At 45.0% G+C, this 25855-nt stretch overlaps 1 protein-coding gene across 2 annotated transcripts in view; it reads right to left on the bottom strand.

The window, feature by feature from the left end:
• The window catches only part of LOC8053367 (disintegrin and metalloproteinase domain-containing protein 11), a 70302-nt gene that overhangs the window by 31180 nt on the left and 13267 nt on the right, over window positions 1–25855 (bottom strand). Inside the window, exons 6-19 of one of the 2 annotated variants that reach the window (XM_042294015.1) lie at window positions 25456–25519; window positions 25311–25371; window positions 18913–18983; window positions 17839–17865; window positions 16198–16257; window positions 14762–14833; window positions 12142–12308; window positions 8198–8279; window positions 6660–6747; window positions 3495–3546; window positions 3306–3414; window positions 3123–3194; window positions 1992–2087; window positions 513–593 (exon numbers count right to left, since the gene is read on the bottom strand). In XM_042294015.1, the coding sequence (XP_042149949.1) occupies window positions 513–593; window positions 1992–2087; window positions 3123–3194; window positions 3306–3414; window positions 3495–3546; window positions 6660–6747; window positions 8198–8279; window positions 12142–12308; window positions 14762–14833; window positions 16198–16257; window positions 17839–17865; window positions 18913–18983; window positions 25311–25371; window positions 25456–25519 (1102 nt within the window). Of the gene's footprint in view, window positions 1–512; window positions 594–1991; window positions 2088–3122; window positions 3195–3305; window positions 3415–3494; window positions 3547–6659; window positions 6748–8197; window positions 8280–12141; window positions 12309–14761; window positions 14834–16197; window positions 16258–16922; window positions 17305–17838; window positions 17866–18912; window positions 18984–25310; window positions 25372–25455; window positions 25520–25855 lie in introns of those variants that run through there. The other variant, XM_040207692.1, reaches the window with a different exon arrangement.

Below are 25855 nucleotides of genomic sequence, written 5' to 3'. Positions count from 1 at the left end.
CCCATTTTTTATAGCTCATGTGTGCCCACTTGAGCCTTGGTGAGCGCGCTTCTCACCGAGCACCGGTGCACTGCGGAGAAGCAACATCCCCGGAAGCAAGCTTTGCGGGTGTTGCCTCTCTGCAGTGCACCAGTGCTCGGAAAGAAGTGCACTCAACAGGAACGCGGGAACAAAAACTTTTGAATTGCACGAAAATGCCGTTCAAATTAAGCGGCTCATGAATACATTAAAACATAGTGGGACAACCAAAGTTTTGAAATTTGTTTGAATTAACCTGAAGTATGAAATATCCAACTTTTGAATTGTCACGAGCCTACTGTGTGCTGTGTGGAAAATGCTAGAAAGCGAAATGCAAACAAAATTGAATTCCACGCTCTCAAGACAAGTTGACAAGGTGAGGATTGTCAACTTGTCTTGACAATCATTGCAGGGCTCCTTTCCACTCAGTAGAGTTGAATCTTCAAACTATTCAAAATGACGACGACTGTCAAATGTGACTCTTGAGCTCTCACCTCGCCCGAACGGCCATCGCAGAATTCGGGAATGTCGCACTCGGACTCAGGAGTGCGGCACAGCTGTCCCGCAGAGCGCAGCTGCAAAAACAACAGACAAATTTGTTTTATTGCGTCAGTTATACAGGGATGTCTCGTTAATATAGGACACCTCCTTTCCTCCAAAAATCGTCCATGATTTGAGTTTTCCACAATAACGAGACAAAAAGGACACCTAAGCACTTGTGTGTTGTGAATGCGAAAGCATGAATGTCGTTCTTCTACTCCCTTAGTTCGTCTGCAGTGTACTGGTGTGAACGGCCACTATTCGCTACTGTCGAGGTTGCCGAGCCTGCGCTCTCGTGACCCCCCCCTCCGGCAACGTCTGAGACGAAAGTAGCGGCCGAGCGTGAGCTCTTGTGAAGTGGGCGCCAATGGCTATCTAGGAGCCGTTTTGCTCAGCCAATGGGAGAATGGGCATTTCTTTTGTGTTCTTTCGCGGTAACAGACGCCGCAGGCTCCGCTCCATGGAGTAGTTAATTCCTTCGCATTAAAAGGAATCTATTTACACAGTTTGTTTGTAATATGTCTATTTTGTGGGATATTCATATTAACAAAGTCCATATTATTGAGACATGACTGTGAATATTATTATTACAATTATTATTATCGCCCAATATTGCTTTAATATTGCATTAAAGAGAAAACAACTTGCTGTCCATTGTAGCGGCAGTTTAAGAAAACAAGCAGATATACATGGGAATTTTATCACATTAAAATGCCCACAGGAGTACATTTCCGAGGAAATGAATTGCAGTTCAATAAATTATTCATATAAATTTTTTAAAGATTACTTTACAATATACATAAATCGGGACACCCTGTCGACCTAGCTTTACCGTAATATTCCAAGAGATAGCCCACCTAAAAGCAAGAGAAAATCGGGTGAAAGTGAGGGGTGGGCTAACTCTCGGTGTGCGATAAAAAAAATAGAAATAAAATAAAAATGCTTTTTTTGTATTCTGTAATCTCCCAAACTTGTTTTCACATTGAGGGGCAATGGATCATAGGAAACTGACCTTCTCAGTCAGCAATAACTGCTTATCTTCCGCCGTAGCTAACTAACTTCATTTCGGCCGAAGTCACAGTCGACCAGGGCACAGCAATTACTAGAAGTGGGTTATCTTTCTGTGTTTTTGAAAAAAAAAAAAATAAGTAGCAAATCACATTGAAAATAGGGTGGGTTATTTTTCGAGGTATTATGGTAATTAGTACAGGTGCTAAAACTAATACCGTACGTTCATTGCAATCCTAGTTGTCCAACAAATATTTGTAGCGCATGCCCGAGGCATGACATAGTGCTCTTAAAGATGCCAGGAAAGAGGTGTGCACTGCATTTCTCCAAATGTCTAAACACTAGAAGTACTCTGGTGTAGGGCTTCACAGAGGGGCAACAGAGCCAACGAAGAATGATGATGTGGATGGGTGTCGGGTACTGACCTTGCAGTTCTCACAACAAGGCCCCGCAGAACAGTTCGCTTCGACGCGCAGCTTGCATGTGATGGGGTCGCAGCAGGGATCGCCCTTGGCACATTCCTGCAGGCAGATCGAGGCAAAATTTGTAATTCTGGATTGAAGCTTAGTGTCATGCTATGATAAGAAACTTGCATTTTAAAACCCTTAGTTCTAGCCAAGCTTTAGATGGAGTCCAAGGTCTACCCAAGAATCCGTTACGTTTTAGAGCGCAGCTCTTAGGGGCCCGTTTCCGGCTTGAGCGGCGTCGCCGTCGGCGTAACCGCGAGGTCACGTGACCCCCCAAAGGTCACCCCCAAGGTCATGTGAACCCCCGAGGTCACGTGACCCCCCCCCCCCCCCCCCCCCGAAGTCACGTGACACTTCCCTCCCCCCAGGCCACGTGACCCCCTTCCCCCGAGGTCAGTGACCCCCCTGGAGCATGTTCAAGAATGAGGGGAGGAGGATGAGAAGGAGGAGGGGTCTACCCTCCCCTCAATACCCTTCCCTCCTCCTCCCCCCTCAGTACCCTTCCCTACTCGTTCCTCCTCAAGAGCTGCACTCCAATTCGGCGTTACAGGGAGTTGTAAACGGCTTTCATTTTTTTTCAACAGCACATAATGTTCAGGGGCTTTTGCAGTCCATGCAGAAACTTCCTCAGAAATTACTAGGCTAGAAACGCCAGTTTTGGTGCAACACTTGTGCTTGAGAGCAGGACAGCACAGCGAAAGTGGATTGGCGCACAATGGCATAATCGGTGCAGCATTTCCACCCCCGTTTCTAGGCTGCAGAACAGAAAACCCCCGAACAGTTTCTCTTGCAGACCATGAACATTTTTGCCACACTACAAAAAAAACATTAACAGACAAACTAACAAAACAGTTCTTCACTATATTGTTTGGTGCGACGAGAACGGGAGGGCGTCTGTTTGGGATGCACCGCCTTACGCGCTCGTTGCCTTCCGCAGTGCATTGGCTGCACGTGCACGCTCGAAGCTCACGGGATGCTCAAGTGTCATCGAGAGTAAGAAGCTCACACTAGCGGAGGTACGACCAAAAGAACTCCAGCCGTTTTCATCCCGTCAGTGACCGTGGCAACCTTCGGCGGCTGCGGACTCACCTCCATGGTGCCGCAGTCGCAGTCTTCGTCTTGCTCTTTGATTCCGTTACCACAGGTTCGGAAGTCTTCCAGCTGGGGTGCACAGAGGACATAACGATACCACTGCAGCCACTTCAAAATGTCCGCTGCCAATGGCCGAGCACCACGACCACTCTGCTGAGGGGGCGCGTCGGTGAGGCTCACCTGTCCTGGCTTATTGAAGAGGCAGATGCCGTGCCCAATCCGTAGCGCGTTGATGTACTCCTCGAGGCTGCACGACGAGAAATGATATGGCTGAATGTGGTTGGTGCCTCTGCAAAAGACGTGGGAGACGATGGGACAATGAGGGGTCGTCGCCGCAGAGATGTCCCGGGCGCGGTGTTGCCGACTCACAAAATTCCTGGAGCCATGATGCATCCCCAGGAATCCTGGCACTGGCAGTTCCCTGTGGGTGCAAGGAAACCAAACTAGGTTAAGAATTCCTGTCCAACCCCCTTGACCCCGTAGTTATTGCATAAAATGAGGAGGTCGGTTCACGTTAACTTAAATTAAGGATCGTTCCAATATGTGGCACCAGTATGGCAACCGCAAGTGGATTTTTGGCACTTGCGTTTTGTGTGTTTTGACTTTTTTTTTGTGTAAAACTTTATAGATTAAATATTAATTAATATCAAATTATCTAAACAGTAGAAAGCTCCTTTAAGTAGGCAGAGAGTAACTAAGAGCCTCAAGAATGCTCAAGACTGATTAACATCTTCACAGAACATGCAGACCATTTTGGAAATGTTTATGTTCTTAGATGTATAAATAACTTGGCACTTTTATCACTCTTAAACACACAAAACAAAGAGCACAACTTAGGTTCCACAGAAAAGGTTTGGTTAACCTACTTTGCCACACGGCGTGGATGCACTGAAGTGAAAGCCATTTTTGCACACTGCCAATCAGCTTCCCCACACAATAACTAATAGTGTGAAAAAAACATCCCTCCTTTTTGGAAATCTGGGTCAGATTTCACACTTCGGATAAAGTGAAGACTGTTTGAAACAGAGGTCAAACTTTTGAACTACTCAAGTGTTCAAAATGAAATTTTCAGGGGAGATTTAGCTTCAGATGTAGGTGTACTGTGCAAACTTACAGCTCCCTAGGACAAATTTACATACCTGCATAAGATGATGTGTCACTTTTCATTAAGTAATCTATGATATTCAAATGAAGCTAATAAGCATCACTTTGACTGCTTGAATATAAAGTGGGGGATATGGGACCTCGGGCTATCTAGTTTTAATAACTTAAATAAATATATTTCAGGAAGAGTTATTACCTCAAAATATGAGATGCATATCTGTCCTATGTCAATTTTTGAAAGCTTACTTTTTTATCATTGAGGACTTCAACTTAAAACAAAATAAAGTAGATAGCCCGATTCCCCAGTAAATTTCAGTTCAGAAACCTCTTGATTGTGGTATCCAAATACTTTTATCTTCAAACATAAAAATTCCTTCGTATGAATTTTGCAGCAAAAAGTGGAACTGAGAAAAATGCATTTGAACATTGAACTCCTTTACTTTGTTACTGCCTCACAATGTGTTGAAAATATTTTATATCAATGTAACTATTTGGCGTATGGTTATCAAATTGGGTGTAAGGGTGTATAAATAAGTTTATAAAACTGAAAACCTTAAAATTGAAAAATGAATTTTTAAAAAAAAATTTAAAATTTAGGCTTATGTAGCCCTTAAACCAGACGAAGAAGTCACATCCTCCAAAAACGTATCTATAAAAGGTTACTCCAACCTTAGTTAAGGGGTCTATGTAACAATCAATACAAATGAATGATGATGCTTTACCACATGCCCATAAAAAAGGCCATGCTGGAAGTCTTTCCTACCAAAGCAGACAATTCTCTAGAACTGCCATACGAAAATCTAAGCCCAGCGAATGAAGAACCCCAATAAATACAGTCATACCCACTCATAACAAACGCGAAAGTTCTGTGAAAAATGGTTGTTTAATCAGTAGTTCGTTATATCTGGGCTTACCTTTAAAACACATTATAAATGAAACTGGAATTGGTAGTTTCACTCTACCAGCTCTTTATTTAAAGAAACTGTTTGTACGATTTTAACGCGCCCCCAAATCTAACGCGCACATAGAATTAGCTTCCAAATAATCAAAAAGTAAATAGCCGCCGACTCTACCGCACAGGTAAAATAATAAAGATTGATCACATACCTCATAGAACAGATTTTATGAAACGCACGCCAACACAAAAATAAATGCCGTGCACTAGTCGATGATGGTTCTTTACTGTCCACAGAGGTAATTAACACTTGCTTTGGCTTAAAGCGTTTTAAGTGCCCCGCTGCCTCTTGCGCATGTACGAGTGCGCGGCCGTCGCCTCTGGCAGGGTTGTCTTTCAAACACTTTGCGAGCTCATAGGGTGGCTGGGATTGCGAGGCCACGAAGTGCTGCTCTGTTGTTATATTTTTCTGCCAGCGCAATGCCCTTTCGTTTAAATAAAACCTCTTATTGGATTTTCCTTTCCCCATTTTAAAACGACAGACACGAGTACGTAGACGCGAGAATGTGCATGATACGGATACCAAAATGACGAACTAAACAAACGGTCACGATGGCGATGGCGCTAGCCACCTTATACCAAGCATTGAGTTTTTCTTGAGTTTCGGTTTTGGGTTTCGATTGTAACGCGCATGTAGTTTTGGGCACCGATTTTGGCGAAAAAAGTGCACATTAGAATTATGCAAACACTGTAGTGAATCGGCGGACTATGCGACTCGGGAGGGCGTTTTTGCTTTTGTAGTTTTGAAGTGCCATGTCCAAAATGTAACTCTCTTGATCTTTTTTTTTTTTTTTTTTGCACGAATGAGTTTTTTTTTTTTTTTTCGAAAGCTAACTTTGGATGTTTGTTGTAACAGTATGATGCTTTGAAAAGCGGTTGTTTTTTCTGGACCAGTTTCAATGGGTAGGGCCTTGAATTCATACATTTCCTAAAACCTGGTCGTTATAACCGATAGGTCGTTATATGTGGGATTGTTATAAATGGGTTTGGCTATACCATATTTTTCGGTGTATAAGACGCACCCCCCACTTTTCGCAAGTTTCTAAGTAAAAATTGGCATATAAGACGCACCTGTGTATAAGACGCACCTATGTTCACGCCCTTGCCGCGAAGAAACTTCATAACGTGTGGTTGCGCAAATATCGAGACTTGCGCAGCCTCCCTGACTTTAGAATTCGCAAAGCGACATGTTTTCTTTTTTCTTTTTGTTTTCTTGACTTTCTTTTTTGTTATAGAACTCTAGTTTTGGGAGGTTGACTCGCATTTATAATGCATCATTTGCACTGAGCTGTCATAATAGTTAAAAAAAATACTAATCAGCGTCAACAGGAGTTCCTACAAAGTTCACCAAAAAGAAAAAGAAATATACATATAAGACGCACCGACAAAAATTTTGGAAAAAAGTGTGTCTTATACATTGGATAATATGTAAGTCTCTTTGTGCAGATTAGGAGGGAAGGCCAATGAAGACCTACCTCCGTCGTCGTGACTCATGCCGAGGTTATGGCCCAACATGTGTGTGACGGTACTGGCCACCAGATGAGGTTCGTACACGTTGGTGTCCTACAGGAGAGAAGCAGAGGTGCCATCAGGATCCGGGCACTCATTTGAACAGATCTCACGCAAAAATAGGCAAATTAGTAATGAATATGGTGCAGTTTCATAAGCTCTTCTGACAACAAATGTCCATACGACGTCTACACTCGTGATCGGCATGAAGGTCAGTGTGCAGTCTTTCTTGACTTGATTGTAACTTCAATTTCTCATAAAAAGAATGACTGCTCTATTCTACGTCGAAGGCAGTACTACACATAAGACGAGAGGGGCGTTCAAACTGAAGTGAATTGCGCGTAAATATTTCTGTGACCGGCAATGCTGTCGAGTGCTTGATTTCAGCTTCCTTCTACTACACCAACATACTAAAATGTTAAGTAGACGAGCCAGCAAAGCTGTCTAAGATTACTTTTTGTTGAGCTCCTTAAAGGGCAACTCCGCTCAATTCTGAAGATTTCGGGATAATGATTGATTTGGAATTAAAAAGCCCTAGTAAAACACACTACGTCGTTTGCTTCGCGAAAAATGAGATATATATTTTTAAATTTCATTTTAAACACGAGCGGAAACCGAAACTTCGGCTCCACCCGGCAACATTGGCCTCGGGTCGTCAAGTACATGGCCATCACGTGGTACGAGATGTCACGTGATCCTCGGCCCAACGACGGGCGGGATTGGGGCGGGCGTGTGGCAGGTGGGAGTGTCGTCTGCACCGCACTCTCACCACGTTTTGGTGTCTACGGCATTCGACGACGTCTGCACAACTGCGGCATAAGTCTGCGCACGTGGTGTCCGTAGTGTGGACGAAACTCCGAGACAATAATCACAATCGGCGAGACGACGACGGCGGTTGTGACGCGGAAGACGGCGGTATCGGCTGGACCACGGCGGGCGGCCAAACGGTTCCCAAGAAACGCGCTGCGCAGGTGCGTTACACCAATCACGTGGACACCGCTGAGCGCCGAGAGGAAACGTTGCTGACGTCATGCGCTATGCTCGCCCGGAGAAGTAAAAACAAGCAAAAGGGGGCCATGATAATGACGTTTAGCTCAAAGTTGGCTCCGCCCATGCCGTAGCCTTGACTGCGCTGCTGGTTGCGCCTGAATTCGCCCGCTCAAGTCAGCCGATTTCGGCAACTTGGCAAGTTGCAAAGTTTGCCGGATCGTTTAAGAAACATTTAGACAGAACTACGTCGTAACATTTCACGTGTTGTCTTCCTAGGCGATACTGAAGAGGACTGCATTGTTTTTTCAAAACCAAAAATGAAGCGGAGTTGCCCTTTAAGAGAAGTCCCTCATATCCTATGAGTGTGAGAGAGAGACTGAGAACATTTTACAGACAGAGCGCTGGTCGCCCGAGCTAACTTTACTGCTTGGCGTTCCTGGCAGGGCACCGTAATCTGCCAAGTTGCCTGTGTAGTATAGTGTGTTGAGGAAAATCGAGGGTGCCCCGTTCTCACCTGGCTGATGCCCACTGCCTTGGCCGTGCACACCGTATCCGGGATGGCCATGCCCACCTCTCGGCTGGGGAAGTGACGCCCCCTGGACATTGTGGAAAAAAACGTTAGTCTGTGACACGTGTGCTTCAAGCCACTAGGGATGCCGCGAACTTTTTTCGAATCGAAGTTTCGATGATCGAATCAAGCGGTTCGAAAGGTTCAAAAGATTTCGATTTTTCGAATTGTTTACATCGTAAAATTCGACAGAAGTCGAATTTTCGAACTTGTTAAGTTAAGAAGTTCGACGTTTTTCGAACCGTCGAAATTATTACGCTAAAAAATTCGATCTTTTACGAACTTTCGAACTTATTCCGCCTCAAAGTTCGATGCTTGTCGAACTTCCGAACTTGACTGACCAAAAAATTCGATGAATTTCGAACTTTCGAACTTATTTATCAAGAGAATTCGAAATGCTTCGAACTTTCGAATCCTGAAAAGTCAGAAGTTCGACGAACTTCGAACTTTTAGGGTAAAAGTTCGACGTTCGTCGAACTTCGAATGACCGGCGGACGGTTTCATTTGAATTCAAGTAGTGAGGTACATTCGTAATATGTTTTTCTCTAACTTTTACACGCGGTGCTGCGTTCCTTACGAAAGACAATGCCGTTTGTTTCAATGTTCTGGCATGCTTAGTTTTAAAGAAATAAATTCCCGAAGAAGCGAGAAAGGACGACGGGTTTTTGACGATTATCGTTTGTGCCAGATTTGAAGCGCGCTGTAGCCGAAGCTATTTATGGTAGAGATGGTGGTGGTGGTGGTAAAAACTTTAATTCAGTATGTTCAGTGATGACGCCCCCCGGGTCAGGTCCCCAAGTCCAAGGCCCCGCAGGCCACCGCTACCCGTCTAGCCCGTTCGAGCAGCGCTCGCTGCCGCTCGGGGCATGAGCTGAGTAGAGCGGCCTCCCAGGAAGTTGTAGTGGGGTTAGGAACGGGCATGACTCCTACCCCGACAGGGGAAGGACATGCCCAAGTACAGTGGTAGAGGGAGGGTTCAGGGGATTTACAGCCCGGGCATACACTCCGGTACCTGTCAGGAAAGAATCGATGAAGGTGAAGGAGGTTAGGGAAAGAGTGAGTCTGGAGTTTTCTCCATTCGGAGGCCTCTTGCCTGTTAAAGTCCTTGTGGGGTGGGGGGTACTTTTTGCGCTGCGAGCGGTAGTACTCGGTGACATGATTGAAAGTTTCTAGGTGCGGTGTCTCTGTTTCGCGTTCCTTTTTAAGAATGATCTATGTATAGCCTAGGTAAGTGCCGTCTTAAGATGTGATTATTGTTATTCAACGTGAGTTTCGAAGAAATGTCCAAACATGTATCTACATGCAATTATGCCCTAAACTTGATATCTATTTTTGTCTAAGTTGTTTGAGGTATCGCATTTAAATTAACACCACATACAGTACTTATCATTGCCATCTGCAGAATACAAAATAATGTATTTATTGTTTTTTCACGTTAAGGAATAAATTAACTTATTTGAGAAGATTTCTAAGAGTGTTCAAGTTCAGCACGTCATTAAAAGAAAACTTTTTTTTTTTCGCTTCACGTTTTTGGGACGTGTTTCTTTTAGCCTGTACACATTTTGGTAAAAGAAACTTGTTTCGAAGTTCTGAACCTCTGAATATGCAAGAATACAACACTTCCGGCGAATTCTTGATAGTTTTTTTTTTCAGCTTTTTATTCTTGCATTTATTTTTTTTTTAATTTTTTAATTTTTTTTTTTTTTTATTATTATTGGCACAAGTATTTAGGTCGAAAAGACATAGCTTTGAACTTTCGAACCACTAAGCATGTGACGAGTAGTGCCTTCTGACAACGAGTTTCTAACAATGACCATCTACGCAACTTTTATGGAGTGAATTGAGCGACAGTAGGGATATATATGCATAAATAATTTCAGATTAAAATAAGCTCGACCACGCCCTCTTTCCCGTATTGTTTCCTTTAACAGTCCGAAATATCTGGAAGGGGGGGAAGGGAACTGAAGACCCCCCCCCCCCCCCCCTCGCTACCCTCTTTCCCCCCGTTTTTCCTCTTCCGACGCCACTTGTATAGTAGAACGCTCCTCAACCTCGAGTTGTGTCGGCTTTTGCGAGGCGATTCCTCCGTCCCAGAAAATAAACCTCCAGGACAATTACAAACTTAACTTACTATATGCCACCGTCACTCGGGCGGCGTTCGATCGGATTACTAGCAGCGTGCAGGGGGTGGCGAGGTGGTTTGCCAGGTCGCTTCAAGGTTTTTCTGAGCCTCAACCTCCTGCTCGCCCCTGGCCGTTTCGAACTGGATGAGTCTCGTAAAACAGTCTGTTCATGTGATCACTACTGCGTGATGCAGGTTAAAGACCCCCCCCCCCCCCCCCCGGGCTGGCGGTCCCAGTTACTGATCTATGGTCACAAGTGACTCTGCACTGGCAAATATTCCAGCACATCCGGGACACTTGTCGTCTCATTTAATTGCCTGACCAACTTCGCAGAATCTAGATATCACACACTAACTTTTCTAAACTTGATTTTGTGGAAACCAGTAAGTCGTGAAAACGTTATTTGAAACAAACTGTGGAGGAATTTGAAAACTGGACTTCGAACTTTGAAAACGTGGGCTAGAAAGGAATTCAAAATCTTCAAAGTTTTTTTTTTTTTTTTTTTTTTTTCGAATTTAGCGTTAAAAGAAAATCGAAACCATCGAACTTTTCGAACTTTATGCAGAAAGAAATTCGAAATCTTCGAATTGTTCGAACTTCATGTCTATAAAAATTTGAAGCGTTCGAAGTTTTCGAATTTTATTTCCAAAGAATTTCGAAATCTTCGAATTTATCGAACCTGAAGTAAAAAAATATTCGAAATATTCGAATCCGAAATTTTAGAAACCGTGAAAGTTTCAAACTTTTTGAATTCGAAACTTCACTGCGATCGAAAGTTGCGAATTTTTCGAATTCGAACCTCGGTCAATACGAAAATATCGAAATTTTTCGAAATCGAACTTCAGTTCGCTTCGCAAATATCGAAACCTTTCGATATCGAACCTGGGGCGGTTCGCGACATCCCTACAAGCCACGCATCAGGAGGCGACGTCGTGTGTACCGACAAAATAATCCCGGCAAATATCAACAGGGACGACAAGTAAAAAGTCGGTATACCATGTTGGTTTCACTCATTTCTTCACTCTCTCAAATCATGTGACATAGTTATTGGCATGGTCGTATAGTTACCCCTACACTTCCCGCCCATGGTGTAGCAAGGTAGATAACTTTTTACGGGCAGTAGTAGAGTGCCGGGATAGGAATCCTTAAATTTTGGGTTCGATTTGTGTTGGGGGATGCTCAGAATTTCATTTTTTATTCTCAGTTTATCACTATTGCTTCTCAATTACCTGTTCTTTTGTATAGATTTTTCCCTGAAAGCTGTGTGACACATATCGTCATGGTTTTACGGAGGGGTTTGCCATGCTTTTACCCAGGGATTCCCGGCGTTAACACAGTTTGTGTTAAAAACACGCTGACGACTGCTTGACATGTTAGTCAAGCAGACTCCTTTTGCAGTACATTGTGAAAATAAAAACTGAAACTAAATATCTGGGAGCTTTGTCAGGACTTACTACTACAAGATTTGGTTAGAGGTTCCTATATGTTGCACCATGTTTCTATCTAGCCAGGCAGAGAGCTGCCTGATGTGTAGCTTCCAGTATACATGCAGCACCAGATGCACATCTGTAAACTGCAATGCAGTCTTGCTACTTTGCCGCTGCACATGATTCCGTGGAAGATTCATCGGTTATCGGCAACCACCAAGAGATGCTGGTGCAAACAAGCAGATGTGCGCCCGAATCGGGGTGGAGCAGAGCAGAGTGGAGCGCTGCAGAGCAGAGCGGAGCAGCACGAACCGGAGCGGATTCAGGCGAAGGAACTCACGTGAGCAGGTGGGTGGCGTCGACGGCCTGCTTGTACAGGTTCTTGGAAGAGTAGTCGACAAAGTTGAGCAGAGCCTGGCGGATGTCGTTGGTGTGCTCCACTTGGTCCCCCGTGGCCCACGTCTCCAGGTACACAATGGACACACGCGTGTTCACCGTCCGGAAGTACTGCACGGGACACAGCACATGTGTCAGGGGACACGTGCTTGTCCAGTGGTTTTAGGGACGTGAAGTAACAGGCACGAAAACGGCATAAAGCAGACAGCAGATGTGTCAGGGGACATGTGCGTGTCTAGTGGTTTTAAGGACGTAATAGACACGAAAAGGGCACAAAGCAGACGACCGTCCGAAAGTACACAGTACTAGATCGGTACTGAACATGTGTGGACATTTTCTGTCGCTGTCTGTTTCATTCTGTTTTAGCCCACGGTATTATAGGACCCAGCTTCTATATGAGCGTAACCTAACAAGAGCGTCACGAGAAACGATGACACTGCTGCTATATTTAGTAAGTACCGCTGATTAATTATCATTAATAATGATACTTAATTGATTTTAAGAAGAAATATTTGCGTCCTGTTGTGCACTCTGTTTCCCTACTTTATCCAAAGGACTAAGATACATTAAATGTTTGTATTTCTTACTACATCCTATCAACTGGCTCAACTTCAGGTGTTACTAAAGTGACCTTACGGTTCTCATCAGCAGGTATCAGTTTCGAATACTGAGATAGTTATGAATGAAATTCAGTCTCGAATACTGAGATAGTTAGGAATGAAAATATTGATCACTATAAGTTTTTTGTTCCCATTTTGGTTGTGTGTTGTTGGTAAACGTTTGGTGATGTAGGAATTACTTTTTTTATCACTTACTAATGTAATTTCATAAATTTTTTCTACCTTGGTGATAATAGACCAGGTCTTACACGGAATGTACAAATGCCTGTGCAGTGATGTGACTGGCCTAAGCCATTTTGGAGCACTTTTCGGAGCAACCAAAGCAGAGTTTTGGAGCAGCAAATGTGGCCTTTGGAGCAACCAAAACAGTGCTTTGGAGCAGCGAAAGTGGCTTTTGGAGGTGCCAAGAGAGTTTCGGAGCAGAAAAAGTAGATTTTGGAGCAGATATTCTTATAAAAATAAATATAATCGTTTTAAGTGCTGTACAAATGAAGGGCACTTTGTGTTGTGACTTGTGTAGTGTTCTAATGTGACGTGCTGTGATGGAACTCGCAGCTTGTGCTTTTACTGCTAAGACATCCCACAAGTGTACAATGCTGGAGCGTTGCCGAACGATTCCGCAAAACCTCTTGCCAACGTTTTACTCGTTCCCAACGTGCCAAATTTTCGTCAAAAGTAAGCAAACGTAAAACAATGAATTGCAAGCGTCCAGAATGGTGCCTCTGCCGTGCAATGAAGTTCGCAAACACGTGAGGGCAACTTCAGCAGGCTTGCAGTTGCGCGTGCTTTGTCGCGCGAGCGGTCGGAACGGCCGCTCGCCGTTCCGACCGCGGAACGGAACTGTCGAGCGTACAACTAAAAAAAGTCCGGCGCGTTATTGTCAGGCAGGCGAGCAAGGTACAAGCTAAACACACATAAAAAAAAAAAAGAACCAGAGTGCATCGATGTCAGACATCACAAGTCAGGGTCAAAAAGATTTTGGATTGCTTTGTGCAACGACTGAATTCGAAACAAAGAAGCGCGCTGTGCGGGTTCAGCGCAGACAATGCTTTCTTTGCTTTAGCTCACTTCTCTTCACCAACTTCCTTATCGCGGCAGATTTTTCACGTACTGGGGTCCCGCTCGAAAGAAAGCCGATCGAGAGAAACTTAGGTAATAAATACTTCGACACAGCAGTCTTTGAGTTAAAGAGGGATTTTTGTAGTAACGTATGATTTAAACAAGAACAGGAATGTTGTTGAACATGCGGCAGTACTTAGTTTCATTTTAGAGAGCGCCATATGTGCAGCGACGTGATAACGGCAACACCCGACGTCGACCAGGGTGACTGGAAGGTAGGAACCAAACATAGTTTTCCCACGCCTGTTGCTTTTAGGAGCGAGTGCTTCAGCTCACAAAGTAACTCCCGCCGCGCAAAAACGAGGTTTCGTTTCACAGCATGACGGCATGGCTGGTACCCGTCACGCTAGCTTCGGAGCATCCGCACACACCGGCGTCTATCGCTGAAAATATTTTTAAAAAAAGATGCGAGACGAGACCCACAAGACGACGACAGCACGAGGTGCGAGACGGCGGAAAATTCATGCAAGACAGGATGGACAATTGATGCAGGGTACTTTGTGTCGGTCGGCCGCTTGTGCCACATAACACACGCAAGCTCAATTACGGTGCTCAGCTTAGTTTCGGTTTTGAAAGGCAACCAAAAGTCTTTTTGGTGCAGGCTTGGTGCAGATTACCCATATTTTGGAAAAATGTAGCAGGATGTAGCAGGGTTAGCCCCCTGGCGCAGTTTGGCACAATTGGCGCAGCAATCACATCACTGCTGTGGCATACGAGGGGATGACTTGCCAACAAAAATGGTAACTAGAACATACTCTGAATACGGAGCCTTTACAAAAAAACAAAGAGGACAGACCATTTTCGAAAACTCAGACCTGCACTTACCATGTCCACGCAGTTGACGATTTGGATGGCATCACTCATCACTTCCGACTTCGTGCTATTGCGTGCATCGAACTGAAAGCAGAGTGTATCATTGTTTCATTGAAGAAAGTACTGCAAAAGCTGCAAAAAACAAATTACTCTGCCCAGTGACCAATGCTTTTGTAATGCAAGCTGAGGCTTACAAGCCTTCCTCTCAACAATGCTAGCATCCAAAAGGGGCCCATCTGCCATAAACACCTTGTGCTCACAACTAAAATGCTTTTCTATATTTCTTATGCGTTTGTCTGTGTACATTATTTTTTCTCATTCATAATATTATATAACTTCAAAGAACTGGCAATACAATAAAATTAAATCTGATAAACACCCAATAGTGGAGAACTGGAAATTTATGGAAAGTAAAATTCGATAGACGCCGGATTTCTGATAACAAAAGCAAACTCAAAAAAGCACCCTTCGAATTTCACCCGGGACAAACATCAAAAACAAGGAACCGTAGCCATGGAACATATTAATGTTGTTCTATTTCTCCAGATAAAAATGGAAAAAAAAAGAGCTTTTGCTATACCTCCACACAACACCTTAAGAATGGGCCATTCTACACACCTCATATATAACCTCTAGGATGATTTTCTGCCACACACAAAAAAATAACAAGGACACCTAAGCATTCCTTATGAGTTGTGAATGCGAAAGCATTAATGTCGTTCTTCCACTCCCTTAGTTCGTCTGCGGCGTACTGGTGTGGACGGTCACGTTTCGCTACTGCCGAGGTTGCGGCTGCCGCTGATATAAATGCTTCAGGCACCACCACGCTCCTCAGCACCGAGAGGAGCAGAAGCAGCTGCAGTGCTGGCAGGGAGTGCAGCAGTGCACCGCGCAGACTACCCTAGCTCGCTGGTGACTGCTGCACCACTGGGTGAAGCAGTGGCGGGAGTGCGAAGCTCGGCACGGTGCGAGCTGAAATTACGTGTCCTCTCATCATCATCATCGTCCTAGCTGCGGGTACCAGTTATAACGACGTTAGGCCTCAAATCATAACACTAGGCCTAACATTAGACCTAACGTCACGCCAGCGCATATCCGCGTCCCCCCCCCCCCATCAAACAGCTGCGCATACCGGTTGACGACGTTAGACCTCAAAGTGCAACGTCAGGCCTATGCATACCCGCGTCCCCCCCTCCCACTGCACCGCTAGCAGTTCAGCTGGCTCCTTAGTAATGATGACGACGTTGCTATGGAGCCACATGACGCGTCGCAGTCAATGGGAATTTAGGTGTCGTTTCGCTCAGCCAATGGAAATCGATATGCAGTATTTCGCTGGTACAAATGGCATTTAGGTGCAGTTTTTCGCTGCTACAGACAACGCTGGCTTCGCTCCATAGGACAGTTAATTCTTTCGCATTAATAATGAGTGGCACTTCGATGGTGCTTACCATGGCTTGGTCCAGCACGAGGGCAAGCTCTATAAATTTGTACACCTCTCGCACATCTCTCTGAAAGGGAAGCAGGCAAGACATCAGTGTCGACAGTTTTGGACCTCAACGAAAAACGCCAACCAAAAGCGCCCCTCGGGTGGCGTGCCAGCTAACGACCATTAGACACAAGCAGCACTGACACACTATAGTTACTGACAGGGTGAGAGCGCAGTAGGAAAAAGTTTCAGTCGTCCCGCCTCCAGCTCGAGTTTCCCGCCTTTGATGGTGCTTCGGCGTCTCATGAGTCTCGCGATTGCACAAGCAGCCAAAGCATGGTGGAAGGCAACGAGCACATGCTGGAGGCCGGACTTTTAGACGGGATGCCCCGCAGTTCTCGTCCTGTCAGTGAGTATAGAGTTGAACCCATTTATAACAAACTCTGTCAGACACGCATTTTAGTTCGATATATCCCGTAATTCGCTATATTAAAACAGGGCCTAATGCATAATTTGAGGCTGAGGCTTCGTAATGAACAATTATTTTCTTGACACTATGGTAGACACGCGTTAATGCATTCTTCAGCGGACTGTGCAAAAACATTTATGACCCGCGAAAATGTAACTGATGAAGCTCTAGGCGCGCTAACAGCTGGAACAAAAAGTAGCTTTCAAACTGCTTATTCTGCAAGGATGTTTACAGAATTGGAGCACCCAGGCGGTAGCGCAGAAAGAAAAATCTTTTACCATTTTAGCTGACCGCAAAGCCTTTTTGTCTGGGCTTAGATCCACGATCTGCAGTATAACAATTTTGTCCTTGAAAAAAATGTGATTTTGCTCTCGTGAAGGTAGAGTCCAAACAAAATTAGTTGAACTGTACAGAGATGAAAAAGAGAGCTGCGCAGAGCAGCCGAGCTGAGCCGCAGCGAGGATTGCTGGTTGCATGCAAACGCCGCCGCCTATTCAGCCGCGAGTGCCCCATGATCGCTAAAATCTGTACTTTGCACCAAGGAATCATTTCCAGCTTGTCAAAGAGCGACAAAGACGGTTGTCATTTCCTGTGCGAACCAGATTAACACACAAAAGTCAAACGAAAAAGAGAGCTCACAAAATATAACAAACAGTGGTTAGGGAGCAGCCGACGGGGCCTCTGAAATTTTGCAATGGGAGGGCACTTGGCGAGGAGAAAAACAAACTTAGTGGAGACTGCTCCCAGCAGTGTGTACTAAACTTGACTTTTTTTTTTTTTGCTCATTTTTTATTTTTTTTGTATGCATGTTTGCGTGTGTTTGTCTTTCTGCACTTTCTGCGGTCGCTCTTTATGTTTGCTGTTTGGGAGGCTTTAACTTTAAGCATTCCTCTTTCTTTTCTCTTCTAAAGGAGACTTGAGTATTTTCAATTTTCTTTTTATATGGGATGGGTACTTGCACGTTTTGCAAGTCCATGTTTTTCTTAGTTCAATATAGTCAATGGGTTGTTTGTTCTAAAGGTACTTTTTTACATGCAATTTTGTTCTAAATATTGGGGTGTTCGACATAGAGAATACTTCACTGTATTCAAGTTTGCTATAAATGGGCTTAACTGTAATATCGAGAGGTGCACTATGTTCCACACTACATTTTGCTCTGCTGCTGAGCAGAGGCGTGCAGCCAGATATACTTGCCTTGTCAGCCCGAGGGTGGATCCTCGTCTGGAAGTTTAGAACGGTGCGATAATCAGGGTGCAGTGGAAAGCGCGTCAATCGACAAACAAGGCAAAATATAGGGTGTCTACAATGGATCCTGCCACTGTAAAATAAGCCGGAAATATCGGCGCATGCACATACAAGGCTGGAACTTTCTCCGAACGTGCACCAAAGTGGTAGGTTTTACCTGGCGAAATTTCAAGACGTAGCCCCCTTTTTGTGAAAAATGTGACCAACGAATTTGCCAGGGTCAACGGAGGACGTGTTTGCAGACAACTGAGGTGGCGGTGGTTGCAACTCGTGGCGCCATCTCCCGAGACGTGCAGTGAGCAGATGACGCACTTTGTCGCCTGCTTGCTACATCTTTTAGAAGATGGCGCCACGAGTTACAATTATTGCCAGGTCAGTCATCGTGAACATGTTTGCCGTTGACATTGGCAAGTTTGTTGGTCTAATTTTTACAGAAAGGGAGCTCCACCTTGAAATTTCTCCAAGTAACATGCACCACCTACCGTAAAATCCCACTAGATGTCACCCCCAAAAGAAAACTTGCCCCCTGTTTTTGACTTGATTTACTATTTTTTAAACACCAAAAGATAGCCCACTCTTAGTAATAGTAGTGTTGGGATCAATGATGACCTCGGCGTAAATACAGCTTGTTAGCTATGGCTAGATATCTGTACTGTACTGGGAAATATAGTCATGTTTGCTTTGTTGCCCCTCGCCATCATAACAAGCTAGGAAGAAACAAATAACGTAAAAATAGCATTTTTTCAACTTTTCTTGATTGTACACCGAGATTTATCCCACGTGACTCCATATTTTCACCCGATTTGCTCCTGATTTTAATTGGACTATCTCTCGGGATATTATGGTAGATGCAAATTCGGTGAAAGTATGAGCTTTCTATGAGCAGACGTCAATTTTTCTGGCTCGTTTTGATGTGCCAGGATTCACTGCAGACACTTCATATATTTTGGAAGGGAATCTAGATCTGCTAGAGAACATGAAAGTGCAAAGCAAATGTGGGAAGAGATGCCGATGTGCACTCACCTTGAATCTGGGTGGCACTGGAAGGGTCTTGCGGAAGTGTTTGAACCCCCATTCATGCATTCGCGAGTTTCCTGCGTTGAGAATCATGAAAGAATCTATAACGCATATGTAACTATATGTCAGTATATTTGCTTTGTAGATACACAGCAGGGTATGCTAGAGTTTTACAAAGATCAAAATTTCTGGGCCCGGCCTAACTCGGCTCGAGCTTGACGAGTCTTATAAACATAAACATGAGCCTGGGTTTCTAAAACATGAGCCCGAGTAAACATAAGCTTTAGCCCAACTTGGCTCAATTGTTTTTTTTGTTTTTTTTCTCCTAGCAGCAAGCAAAATAATAAAAAGAGTGCAGCCCATTTTTTTCTTTTGTAATTGTGTTGTGTGTATGCTTTAGACAGCTGGAAGTTAGCCAGCACCAATGGGCATCTGGTGTCTCGGCTCTAGATGAGAAATTTTGCCAGTGCAGTACCACTGCCAGCCTGTGTGCATAACGCAGTCGTTATAGACGTTTTTCGTTTCCTTTCATTCTCAGTCATGTGGGTTCCAAATCTGGTATGCGGGACGAAAAAATAATAAATCATTTCAGCCTGGAATATGCGATAAAATATAGGTGAGGCAAAACAAAAATGTGTGACAATCGTACATTTTTACCTCCAGCAGCGTGGAGAGATCAAAATGTTGTTTTAACGCATACCAGAAGTGACGACATTCAAGATGGCTGCGCCCTTGTGGAAAAGGTGTATTCGCGACTCCAGCAAAACGGACACCGCCAAGCGGGAAAACCGGGAACCAGTCGGTCCAGGTCGCTCCGCGCCCCGCCGCGTCTCTGATGGCTTTCACGGACACGTGCTGTCGGCGCGGGGGCGAGCAATGTAATTTGATGAAGATCCGAAAATTTCTTAAGTTTGCCTGAGTGTTCATTAGTGTGGTGAAGCCTCAGTAGGTTGTTTCTTTCCATCACGTGTTTCAAAGCCCGTTTACTCCACAACACACGGTCGCGTGCTTTCAATTTTTTGGATGAGGAGGAATCACGGAAAAACGTTTTGATTTCTCCGTCTGTCTCTAATCACATTCAAAGTGACGACTGCTTGGTAACTGATAAGTGGTTTCTTTATAAGGATGTAGAACAGTGGACTGAGGTCGACAGACGAAGTGTTTTACTGGAGAGAACACCAATGTTGCAGTCAAGTGAGTGGGAAGGCTCGATAGCTGTTTTCCTTGAGTTTGGTTGTGCTCGATTAGCTTCAAGTTAATTTAGCCAATAACGCCGGCCGGTGTTTTGGCTATTCATCTTGGTGGCTTTTCGCTGAAAAAGACCACATTGAAGGAGTTGGACTAATTTCGCAATTACTTGATTCAGAAAACCTGCTCGCTGCATAAGATTAATGAGGGAAATTATCTGCTTCCAAAAGGTGGGGGACGCGTCTCGCAAAGTTAGACATTAGGATCTATCGCGCTTCCTATATTTATATTATAACCCTTGTCGAAGCCAGCAGCAATATACGTCTATATTGCTCGGGTTGACCGGCCACAAAAAATACTCATTTTATCCGTTCAGGGTTCGAAGTCAAGTTCAATGCTGAGAGGTTCTGCGTGAATCTCCAATGAAGACTCTCTTCAGTTAGTCCGCACTCGTTTCCGTTCTACCGGCTAGAACCATTTGGCTAAGTTTAAGTAGTATCTCTCTGTCTGTCAAATATACTTTTATTCAGCAGTTCACACCTAATAGTTAGTGTACTAAGTTCATATTTCAACCCGAAGAATATACTAATATTGCTTTAGTGGGACATAGTACGTAATATAATACATAATCCGCATATTCAACAAAATGACTTCTCGATTTCTACTAAAACCTGAATTGAAATATGAGTATTGGTATTTGGTATTTATTTGCGCTCGTGAGCGCAGGCGTCACAGAAAGGCGTGTAGCCCGTACAATAATGCCTGTGAGGCCCGTCTCGAGGGGGTGATTATGTTAGTGATTAATGAACAGTGAGGTAATGAAGGGCGGGGCAGTGATGCACCGTGAGGGATGGGGCAGGGTTATGCGTGTGATCGCAGGTGTGCTCCAGCCTCGCGACAAAGTTCCAGTATTTCCGGTTTGTCACTCATGGGCATGCTGACAATTCTTGGTGGCAATGAACGCCATAGTTGTACAGCGCGGACGAGGCATGAGTTCGCGTGGCGCTCAGTTCTTGCGAGCAGGGGCTCCAGATGACCGGTACGGTGGTTCCTGCGTGGGACTGTGATCAGGTAATCATCTTGGGGTATCCCTGGTCCAATGATGGTTGCTAAAAGTCTCAGGGTGGCCATGTCTCTCCTGGTAGCGAGGCTTGTCCATCCTGAGGTTCTGAGTAGCTGGCTCGTCGAAATGTCGCTTGGTTGGAGACGAGGGATCGGGGAACTCCGGGCGTAGACCCCGTATGCGGCTTTCCGCTGGATCCGCTCCAGAATGTCTTGTGTTGACGTGGATCGAGGGGACCAGATGGGTGAACAATATTCTAGGATGGGCAGAACAAGAGCGGTGTATAGTTTCGCCATCACCATGGGTCCTAGGCCCCTGCTGATATTTTGTATGAACCCCAGCAGACGGCGGGAACGCGATGCAATGAAATGAACATGGTTTGAGAAGGTTAGTCGGGTGTCCAGAGTCACTCCAAGTATCTTGATGTTGTCACTGCGGTTGATAACTTCGTCGTTGATCCTCAAGAGGGGAAGGGGGCATGGCACCTTCCTCTGGGTTGTGAAGTACACTGATTTAGATTTAGAGGCGCTAAGGGGTAGTTTGTTTACGGTGGTCCATATGTGTACCCTGTCAAGGTCCTGCTGAAGGTCATCATAATCTTTGGTAGACTTAATCGGTTTAACAAGTTTGAGATGCTTGAGGTCGATCTCAGCAAAGCGTTTTAGTTGTTTGCTATGAATGCCTGATTTCGGGAAGTTCATATAGGTTTCCGTCACGATGGCCCTGTGATCGCAGCCGGCTAGGCTGGTTTCTGCAAAGCAATTTGCGATAAGTGTGGGGCTTGATACGAAGATAAGGTCAAGGAATGAGTCACGTTTCCCGTTGGCTGTGTAGCTTGGTTCGTGGCACATTTGAGTCAACCCAAGAGATTCCATTCTGTTAGGAAGGACGTCATCTTGCGGGTCGGCAGGCACTGGAGTGGTAGGGTTGGACCAGTTGACATGTGCATTATAGTCCCCAACGACACAGATGTTTGCATACCGTTTGTCCAGGCGTAAAAGTGCAGATAGTGATTTGTGCAGGTAATCATAGGCTTCTACTTTGTTGCCAGGTGGGCAGTAGACAACACACAGGTGTAGTAAACCACCTTTTCTGTGGAGATCTACGAATACTGCCTCCAGGCCATGTTGTCCCAGGTCGAGTCGTCTAGTGCATTTGATATGTGAGGGAACAGCGAGCAGTACTCCGCCTCCAGATTTGTTCCGATCTTTCCTGAAGTTTTTGAAGTGGGCCAATTCAACAAGCTGGCTGTCATAGACTGAGCAGTCCAACCACGTTTCACACGCCGCGAATATGGTGTCCAGTTGAGACTCAATTAACACTCGGAAGTCTGGTAGTTTGTTTTTCACTGACCTTAGGTTAGAGAACCAAATAGGTAATGTCGTTTTGCTTGTGCGACGAGCGTTGGGCCTCGACGTTGTTGACGTAATCTGCGGTACGGTAGACACAGGGTTGAGGCCCGTAGGACTGGTGGTAGAAGTGCAGTACCGAGGAGCGGGCGTCGGGAATACGCTGTCGTCGAATGCCGGGAGTTGACAGCCGCCACACCGCCACTCTTCGGATGTTATCGACAGTCGTCTGTACGATCGAAGGGAAAGTAGTTCACACTTGCGGTGCATCCACGCATTACACCTGTCACACTGCAAAGCAGCGACGCTGTCGTAGATGGCTCGGTCACAGCGGGGACAACTGGGACGTGGGCCGGGGTTCGACGATATATCGCCGGCAAGGAGAAGCAGTAGCAAAAACTGTGGCTGGCGGATACGGGTGTGGGTCGGCATACCCTTAGGCCTAGCACTCAGCCAGCGGCCCAGTGAGTCCCGAGCACAGGCAGTGGCGGAGATCTGGACGAACGACGTGGCGTGGGGATGAGCCGGGTAATCATCTTGTTTTGTAACGATGGGTGAGAGACGGTGGAGCTTGAGAATACCCACAGCACAAAGTAAAAGTCGGAGAGACACTAAAACGTGCCTGTGCGCCAGCGCCAGCGAGTTGACATGCTCCTTGGCTCAGGAAGCGCTTGCTTAATTTTTTTAATTTTCCTGCAGCCTGTGTTCTTGACCGAGCACACGACTCGAGCTGTTTCTTGAAACGCGGACAGGCACAAAAGCTCAATTTTGCGGACAGATAAGTCGCATGGTCGAGGCATGCGAGTTAGCTAAAAATTACTATTGGTGGAACAATCTTGTAGCCCTCGCCGCTTTCCTTAGATGATCAAAACTAATTAGAGTCTATTACCGTCTCTCAGAGCCCATAGTTTCGGTTTTGATCGAAGTCTCCGAAACGAAAGTTTTGACATAAAAAGAACAAAAAACACCGGCAAAAAAAAAACTATGCTCGGCAAGTTTATGCGCACCGGCTACACTCAACTGTCTCAGTTCAAATATCCATAAAATTGGGCATTCAACAAAAGAAAATTTGTTAAATTGAATGCGCCACCCATTCAGGCGACGCAGCCGAGCCGACGTGACCTGGACTCAGCCGCCATGTTTGTTTGGTGGTGGCGCCCCCTATAGGTCGCTGGAGTCGCGAATACACGACCGCATGCCAGTATGATGCTCATCCAGATTGAAACAGGCAGGGATGGAGACTGAACCCAGGATTCCTGGGTCCTGCAGCACGAGCTGTCGCTACACGCGCTCAGAGCTGGAGTGAGTCAGTACCTTCGGCCACAGATCGCCCCTTCCTATAATAGCCAATTCGACTCATCAGAACATCATAGCACGATTTGAATGGGTTATTTCAAGATTTAAATTCACACAAACAGTTAAATAATAAAACGTTAACTGAACAATTCTATCGGGCCATGTCACACACTGCTTGTCCACACAAGAACAATAGAAAGCTGGAAAGGGTGACAAACGATGGACTCGCAGATCAAAAAGAAACAAAGAAAGTAAACTGAATATTCGGGAAAAAAACAGTGGCAAGTCACAATCTCGAACACCAAGTATGTCACCAGCAGAAGACACCCAGTAAATGTGTTTTTTTTTTTTTTTTTTCCAGCTATTCAAAAGTCAGATAAGCCACAATTCTATTTTTTTTATCTTTTTATGTTGGCGCATGTGACTTCTAGCTTTAATCAATGCTTTCCTGCCCACTTCATCCTTGTGTAAAAAAATACACAAGGATGAGAAAGTGGACGACACAGGGCTCACTCACTATTCTAACATTTATTGGAAAACCAATCGCTTGTAGTATAGCCATGGCAAAATGCTGTGCAGGTGTAGGCCCTGCTCCAAGAATGCATGTTTCTTTCACGAAAAGGAAATGGACGTGTCACTTATAGATTGCATACCTTTTGCTTTGATTTAATACTATATGCTACGCAGCTCTCGAGATACCCTATCGGGATACCTTGCCAAAAACTTAGTGTCACTAAACAAAGGAGCACATGGGCAACGGCTACAATGGGTGGTGAGACACCCCAACGGGGTGGTCCTTGTAGCCGCTGCATGTTCACACGTGTGAGCATTGAAACACCTCTTTGTCCGACCAATGTATGAAGATCCGCGCGACATAGCTATTTATATAGACCAATCCCGCAGCACATTTTATGAACTTGTTGCAGTGCATGCCGCACTATCCCGAGATGCCCCATCCCCGAAAGATAACCCACCCCTATTTTTGGCACTATGTGCTACTTCTTCATGAACATCAAAAGGTAGCCCACTTTAGTGATTGCAGGGCCCTGGCCAATGGTGACTTCGGCAGAATGGTGTTACCTAGCCACGGCGGGAAATAAGCAAACATTGCTGACTGGGAAGGAGTCGCCTTTGGTCCCTAAAATCATAAGTTTCAGAAGTCACCAAATCTAAAGCTAGCATTTTTTTAATTACTTTATTTAATAGCACACCAAAAGTTAGCCCACTCGTTATTTTTGCACGATTTTCTTTCGATTTTAGGCAGGCTATGTTTCGGGATACTACGGTAGTTTTGCAAGGATCTGTGGTATCTTGGGGATTGTTTAATCGGAAGAACAGCTGACAAATAATCCCCTGCCCCCTCGTTATACACTGTTTTGTATTTGGTTTTGTGATCATATGCTGTCAGCCCTGGGTTCAACAAAATCTAGCACCAGAATTAGAAGAAAACTGAGTCCCGACATAATAAGTCGGATATCCCAGCCTCTGTGGCCGTGCCAGTGGCTTACCACAAATGTAGGGGTTCTTGTTGACATTGAAGTACTTGTAGATGACATGGGGATGCAACCTCTGTTCCGTCAGAGGAAAGGCGGGCGTTAACAAGGCAAAGGCCACCAAAAGGTGACGAAGGCAGTCGTCCGGAACAGCACTCACCGAAAGGTCACCTCCATAGAAAGGGTGAATGACAAAAGTCTCATTGCGGATGTGGATGATGCCACTGCAAATGCAAAGAGCAATGGGTGCTGATGACGAAAACAGTGCAAGATGTAACAAGGAACAACACAAAATGGTGTATGAACACTGCGCTGACTCTCATCTGACATTTTATTGATTTCTGTTTCGAGAAAAAAAGCAGACAGAAGCAGAAGCACAAAGTAACATACCTAACTAAGTCTAGCTCATTTGCAGAGGAAGCGAAATTTCTGCTTCGGCAGAATTACAAATAGAATGTGATGTCATATACAGTCAGGGTAAATGGCCTTTAACCAAATAAAAAGTTTGTACAGGTTATGGCAAAAAAGCTGTCAAAGACTGCCAAGATATTGGGTGCTTT

Source organism: Ixodes scapularis, unplaced genomic scaffold, assembly GCF_016920785.2.
Source record: "Ixodes scapularis isolate PalLabHiFi unplaced genomic scaffold, ASM1692078v2 PGA_scaffold5__190_contigs__length_132052651, whole genome shotgun sequence".
Lineage (NCBI taxonomy): Eukaryota > Metazoa > Arthropoda > Arachnida > Ixodida > Ixodidae > Ixodes > Ixodes scapularis.
The sequence above is the reverse complement of the archived record's forward strand: the minus strand, read 5'-3'. Positions and strand labels throughout refer to the sequence as shown.